Below are 7109 nucleotides of genomic sequence, written 5' to 3' on the forward strand. Positions count from 1 at the left end.
GGGAAACTCAAAAGACTTTGGCCAACTAATGAGAAGGAAGAAGGACTCCCTGGAGAGGAGCCTCATGCTGGGAACGATGGAGGGTAAAAGAAGAAGAAGGGGACGGCAGAGAAGGAGGTGGCTGGATGGAGTCACCAAAGCAGCCGGCGTGAGCTTAAATGGACTCCAGAGGAGGGTAGAGGACAGGAAGGCCTGGAGGAACATCGTCCATGGGGCCATGATGTGTCGGACATAACTTTGCAACTAACAACAACAATTAAAAGACAGGGAAGTGCCTAAACTGCAGTTCTTTCTCCTGATTATTTGCACTATCTGACCCATGCATTAGATGTTTCCTGGGTCTTCAGGATAGTGTCCCTCAACCTTGGCAGCTTGAAGATGGGCGGACTTGGGAATCCTGGGAGTTGAAGTCCACCCATCTCCAAGCTGCCAAGGTTGAGGGACACTGGCTGGAGAATCCTGGGAGTTGAAGTCCCCCCCCCCAACCTCAACTCTAACCGAGGGCAACCTGCCCTTCTCTGAGACCTTGGATCCATTCTTGTCCTGAAACGTTCGGATGCCTTTCGTGCCATTTGATCCAAAGCTGGCTTCTTGCAAATTAGCCTTTGTATTTTGTGCACCCGGAGTCTTTGAAGCAGCTAGATTTTCTCATAGGGTGACACATGAACCCCTTCATATCATGAAAGCAAGAAAGGGGCAGTACCCTCCCTCTGCTTTTCGCTCTCTGCGTGCAGAATTCGCTAAAACCCCTTCTGTTTACTGACCTTGAAATCCACTTAAGAGACGTCCATATCTCTATCCCACCGGTTCTGCTATCAAGAAGAGCCCCTTCTGTTTAAGAGAATCCATTGGGAAAGTAACCCTAGGCTATCTCTCTTTCTCTCCTTCTCTCTCTCTCTCTCTCTCTCTCTCTCTCCCTCTTTAAAAAAAAAAATTCCAGGACATTATGGTGACTATTTGACATCAAATGCATCACATGCCTGGAAGGTATTCTGGAGCCTTTGAAAAGAAAGGCCAACTCTGGGATTTAATGGAGGTTATTTCTTGCAGCACACATGGCCTTTAAAGCTAAACCCGAGAAGGAAAGTGGCAGGAGGGTGAACTGGAAGAGAAGGAAGTGAAAAATGCTGAATCTGAAATTTTAAAAAGGGGGGGAAATCAGCGCCAAGAATAATCCATCCCGCAAAAGTCGGGTTTCATGATTACAACCCACTTTCAAGATAGACTCTTAACATATCTCTGCCTCTGAGTTTCCAAGGGCTTCTCAACTATAAATCTTAAAACAATTCGGTATCGAGAACAGCCTATCAAGATGGAGATCATATAGGGTTTTTTTTTTTAAGCTAAATTATTTCGCACTTATGCTCCGTTCTGCGTACTTTTAGAACGAAAACCATCCATATTGTGGTGCTGTTCTTACTCAAGATTCTTTCTTTAAAAAAAACAAAGGCACATCCGCATGGATGTAGCAAAAATCCTACTACAGTTTGATTTCGAAACGTATGTTTTTATTGCCTGGGAAGATTTCATTTTTGAAACGGAGAGCTTCTTTCAGAAAGATCTCTCCTTTAGATAAAGGTATTAGGTAATTCCACTTTAAGCTGTAAGGCAAACTCCATGTTTATAAAGTGAAACAATGCTAAATTTACCAAAATGATAAATTGTCTCAGTGGTAACTATCATTTTGACTCACTACAATTCTGTGATTTTTAGCTGTCAGAAAGCCTCTTTTCCAGCACCCGGATCTATCTAATTCATCCTTTGGAATATTCATTTGATAGAACAAATGAAGCAGGAGCCAATGTATAAAATAACCGTTCTTAAAATTCTTAACAATTTGGGGGATTACAATCCAAGATGGAGATTTAATGGGGGGACACTGTCTTTGCACATTAAAGCGATTTATTTGTGATCAGATAACACCACGATCCTCGATTCTCGTCCAAGGGATATTTAGAAATAGTCCTTACTGTGAATTAGCAATTGTTCAAAACGTGGAAAGATGCAATTAGATTAAAAAAAAACCCACAACAGTACTGAAATTAAAACATCATCCTGTCGAAGAAGGTTCAAACAAATCCCACCAAGCGAAATAACGGAGAAGAAGCAGCGAATATACTTACATCAACCACGAAGATTTTCTGAGAGTCATCCAGAAACTGGACTTTGAGATGGAGCATCCTTGGTTAAGTGGCTCGGCAGCCACCGAGGTTGAGGTTCTGTGCAATCTGAAGGGAGGGAGGGCGTCTTCCCATTCATACAGAATTTTATTCTTGGCTGGATAAGAACAGGAGCCTGGAGTGCAGGTTTTCACAAAGGAGCAGAAGACCAAAAGGGAAGATGGAGGAGATGCGACGACCATCACGAAACCGGAAATCTTTTGCTCGTGCCTTTTTTCGTATTCACCTCTTTTCCAAGATCCTCCATATGGAGAGGCGAAAATATTATCCCCGGTACAAAGAAATAAAGACCATGTCGCCTGTGAATCAAACCCAGGGGTTCTCCAGAGCTGGTCCAGCCCTGCTCCATTGATCCTCAAGAGGAAAAGGCAAGCAAGGACAGGGGATAGAAATGGCCTTCTCTCTCTTTTTTTTTTTTTTAAAGTTTAGGGCTGTTGGTTCAGAATTTCTAGGCTTCCTGCATCTTCATTGTCTTTTTAAAAAGTTCCTGTCACTGGAAAAAAATAGCAAAGATGTTTAAAGACAAATCAGCGAAATGTTGGAAACAAGCAATAGGTTCCTATTAACATATGTGGTGGACATGTGCAGAAGCATTGGACTAAGATAAAGAGCATGGCTAAAGAAAATGTTACAAGAAGAAACAGAATTCAGACCAGAGACATTTCTACTAGGTATTATCCCAGAGAAATTCAAGAAAGAGGAAACCTATTTGATTATACATGTAACTACAGCAGCAAGAATTGTATTTGCCCAAAATTGGAAACTAAAGAAGCTGATGAAGAGACAGTAAAAAAGATATTAGATTGTGCAGAGATGAATAGGCTGACAATGAAAATAAAGGATAAAGAGGAATCGGAGTACTTCAAGACAGGGGGAAGATTTTATGATTAGCTAGAGCAGTGGTTCCCAAACTTGGTAACTTGGTAAGCAGAGCTGGCTGGAGAATTCTGGGAGTTGAAGTCCACAAGTCTTAAAGTTACCAAGTTTGGGAACCACTGGGCTAGAGAAAGGAAACTAGAAAAGAAAATAGGGAGAAGATATAGAACCCAGACTGTTAAATGGAAAAGGGGGGGAAGAAGGGGAAAACAGAAAAGGAAATATTAAATATATAAGTATATACACAATAGAGAGATACAAAGGGGGGGAATTATTCTGACCTCCCTCATCCCACACCAAAGCACACTCTGAGCCAGAGATAAGTTACGGCATTTAATTAACAGACAGACAGGTCCTTGGCAGCAAACTGGCACAGACAAGCTTGGGCAGCAATCCAGCACAGATAAGGTTTGGCAGCAATCCAGCCTGCCAAGCTCATACAAAGTTCTCCGACATTTGATTCTGTGTTGACTTCTGCAAGAGGGTTGTGTGCACAAGTAGTCTTTTTATAGTCTGGAGAGGAGCCTAATGACCACCAGCTGAGTGCAATCACCTCCTGTACTTGCACAACTGTTCCTTACGCCTATTAGCTCTTCGGTGCTGGGCATCCAGGAACAACTCACTGCTGACCTCAGGCTCACACTCCTTTGTCTCCTCCCCACTGGTCCAAGGCTCAGGCGCCTCTTGGTGGCCAACCAGCCTCTCTGCGCCCTGCTCGGAGTCGGGACCCTGTCCAGGGTCCTCCACATCCTCCAGAGCCGACTCATAGGGCGCCTCGCTGTCAGAGTCTGGTGGCAGCTCCAATGGCTCCTGCTGGGCCACAACAGGAATATAGTTAGGATAGGTTAGTGGAGGTAAGGGAATAAGAAAAACAAAAAAATAAAACTAAATAAAAAATGTTCCTTTCCCCCTGACATTTAGGTCATCGTGTGACCAAACAGGCTGAATGTAGGAATCCCCTTGGAGAACCATCTTACATCTCCAAGTGGTTACATATCTGTTGTGACTTAGCAAAAGTTTGCTGTGAGTTGAGTCGGGATGCAGGAATAACAATGCAGCTAGGGCTCGTTAGTGTGGTCTTCTGGAGATAAAAGGACTGATGGTGCACGCGCTGGTTGCAGAAGTCAACGTTCATCGTTCGTTCGTGGCTCATCATTCATCGTTCATGGTTTGTTTGTGAGAGGCACTTGGATAAGTGATTTGCTTTCTGTAACCTTGATTCAAAGAGACACTTGGAGAAGTGATTTGCTTTCTTTCTGTACACCTGGTTTTGCCGAAGGGAGATCTTTGTTTTTGCATTCTGTTATCTTCTTGCCAGAGACTTTATTTATGTTTATTTTCCGCTCGCAGCCAGCGGAAGCCAGGACTGATAAAGTTATTTCCTTTTAAGTCTGTCTGTCTGCCGTCTTTGAACGAGCAGAGCAGGGGGGTCAGAACACATATCCAAGAGGAGAGTAATCTACTTGCAAAGAGCAATGATAGAGAATTCCGCTTCCCTTTTTTGTTCGCTTTTGGGTTCCTCCTTAAAAACCTTATCCCCGAATTGGACCTACCAATACGATACCTGCAGTCCAACTGGCGGTTGGGATGGATTCCACTCCCAAAAGCTGTGTGTGTTGCAATTCACGTCATGGTTTTAACAATTGTTGGAGGAGGGGAGGGGGTGGGGATAAGGAATCCCAACCCCCTTAGCTGTGCCAAATCTAATTTCACTTCCCCAGAGAAACAGACAATCATGTTCTGCAAAAGGTCGAAGGGTCTCCTATTGCTCTGAGATGATACTTCTAAGCGGAAAAGTTTTTGGAAATAATTTTTGGATCACAAGCTGGTCAAAAACGAGGAGAGCCGAGGTGGCGCAGGGGTTAAATGCAGCACTGCAGGCTACTTCAGCTGACTGCAGTTCGGCGGTTCTAATCTCACCGGCTCAAGGTTGACTCAGCCTTCCATCCTTCCGAGGTGGGTAAAATGAGGACCCGGATTGTTGTTGGGGGCGATATGCTGACTCTGTAAACCGCTTAGAGAGGGCTGAAAGCCCTATGAAGCGGTATATAAGTCTAACTGCTATTGCTGTTGCTAAAACTCCGCCTGCCGTTACTTCCTTAAACCTTCTCAGGAGGATCTAAAAAACCTTTACAAAATGATTCATCTGTAAAAAAAAAAAAACAGTTCCCTTTAGCAACCATCCAAAGTTACAACTGCTGTGATTCACTTAACAACGGTGGCAAGAAAGAAAGGTTGCTTCATTTTCTGGTGGACGGCATGGCCATCATTGGCTTGGAAACAGCGCCCTCTCCTGGTTGCATTGAAATGCAAACTCTCCCCTTGAGTTGTGTTTAACCGCAACTGCCGTACACGTTGGCTGGGTCTTACCTAACGGGGCTTGGCATCCTGTCATTCTATGCCAGGGAAAGGCAGACCCAGCAGGAGGAAGAGGACGGTTTGCAGAGCAAGGAGCCAATCCATGCCATGATGTTCCCATCCTTAGAAGTCTCTTATTTTGATGTGGCTTGTCTAACACGCAAGGAAAGGAGAGAAGGGAAAGGAGAGGAGGAAGGAAGGAAGGAGAGAAGAAAGAGAAGAAAGGGGGGTAGGAAGGAGGGAGGGAAGGAGGGAGGGAAGTAAGGAGGGAAGGAAGGAGAGAAGAAAGGAGGGAAGGAAGGAGGGAAGGAAGGAGAGAAGGAAGGAGGGAATGTAGGAGAGAAGGAAGGGGGGAAGGAAGGAGGAAAGGAAGGGGGAAAGGAAGGAGAGAAGGAGAAAAGAAAGGAGGGAAGGAAGGAAGGAGGGAGGGAAGGAGGGAAGGGGAAGGAGGGAGGGAAGGAAGGAGAGAAGGAGAGAAGAAACGAGGGAAGGAAAGAGGGAAGGAAGGAGAGAATGAGGGAAGGAAGGAGGGAAGGAAGGAGGGAAGGAAGGAGGGAATGTAGGAGAGAAGGAAGGGGGAAGGAAAGAGGAAAGGAAGGGGGAAAAGAAGGGGAGAGAAGGAGAAAAGAAAGGGAAGGAAGGAAGGAGGGAAGGAAGGAGGGAAGGAGGGAAGGAAGGAGGGAAGGAGAGAAGGAGGGAAGGGGAAGGAGGGAGGGAAGGAAGGAGGGAAGGAAAGAGGGAGGGAGGGAAGAAGAAGTAGGACCGTTGTAAGATAAGATGGATCTATGGGATGTTAAAAAAGCAATCTTCAAGTATATTGTCAACAGTAGGAAAAATTGTTATAAATACATATTATTAACAGTTATGAGATCATATAATTGTGAATGCATATATGAAATTGATTAAAAAAAAAAAGTTTGGGAAGAAATCTTTTCCCCAGCCCTCATTTATTAATAGCACGGAGTTCGCAGGGTTGACCCAGCTGGAAGGAGGAAAATTCCCGCTCCAGAGCTTGACCATCAGACCTTCTTCAGTACGCAAGAGATGAGGAGGGACATAATAAGAAGTGCTTTTCTTTGGATGGTTTTGGAGCCCAAATCCCTTCCCCTCCCCGTGTTTTTGATGACAACAAGCTTGCAGTGAAGTTGTTGGTCCTTGACCAACAAGCCACGGGGGACAGAAGAGATGAAGGCTGGACTCAAAAGCCCATCAAGGACTCCCAAAGGAGGCGAGGGCCAACCATGCCTGCGTTGTTGCAGATAGAGATGCTGGATTTGGGGAATTATTGGCCTCCTCTCCAAGGTGTTTGATACCTGGGATAGTTCAGGTGGCGACATCCAATCAACCTCTAGTGTTTTCAGAAGCTCAACAGGACCAGTTAGCACCAGTAGAGGAGTTCATGAGGCTGTTGGGGATTTGGGATTCTTGGTGAACTAAAGGAACTAAAAAAATAAATAAATCACTTCCTTATCATTGTCAAGAACTCAGGTTCAACTGATTAGAACTGTGTTAGCAAAAAAACCAACACAGTTCTAGGCTGCATCAACAGAGGGAGAGAATCAAGATCACGTGAAGGGTTAATACCACTTTATAAGGTCTTGGGAAGGCCTTACTTGGAATATGGCACCCAGTTTTGGTCGCCACGATGTAGAAAAGATGTGGAGACTCTGGAAAGTGTGCAGAGAAGAGCAACAA

General features: G+C 44.8%; 1 protein-coding gene across 1 annotated transcript in view; it reads right to left on the minus strand.

Annotated features, from left to right (window-relative positions):
- Positions 1 to 2180, minus strand: part of FRMD7 (FERM domain containing 7) — a 21036-nt gene extending 18856 nt beyond the window's left edge. Inside the window, exon 1 of the mRNA XM_032228555.1 lies at positions 2124 to 2180. Within this exon, the coding sequence (XP_032084446.1) occupies positions 2124 to 2180 (57 nt within the window). The remainder of the gene's footprint in view (positions 1 to 2123) is intronic.
- Positions 2181 to 7109: the final 4929 nt, after the last annotated feature.

Source organism: Thamnophis elegans, chromosome 12, assembly GCF_009769535.1.
Source record: "Thamnophis elegans isolate rThaEle1 chromosome 12, rThaEle1.pri, whole genome shotgun sequence".
In the NCBI taxonomy this organism is placed as follows: domain Eukaryota; kingdom Metazoa; phylum Chordata; class Lepidosauria; order Squamata; family Colubridae; genus Thamnophis; species Thamnophis elegans.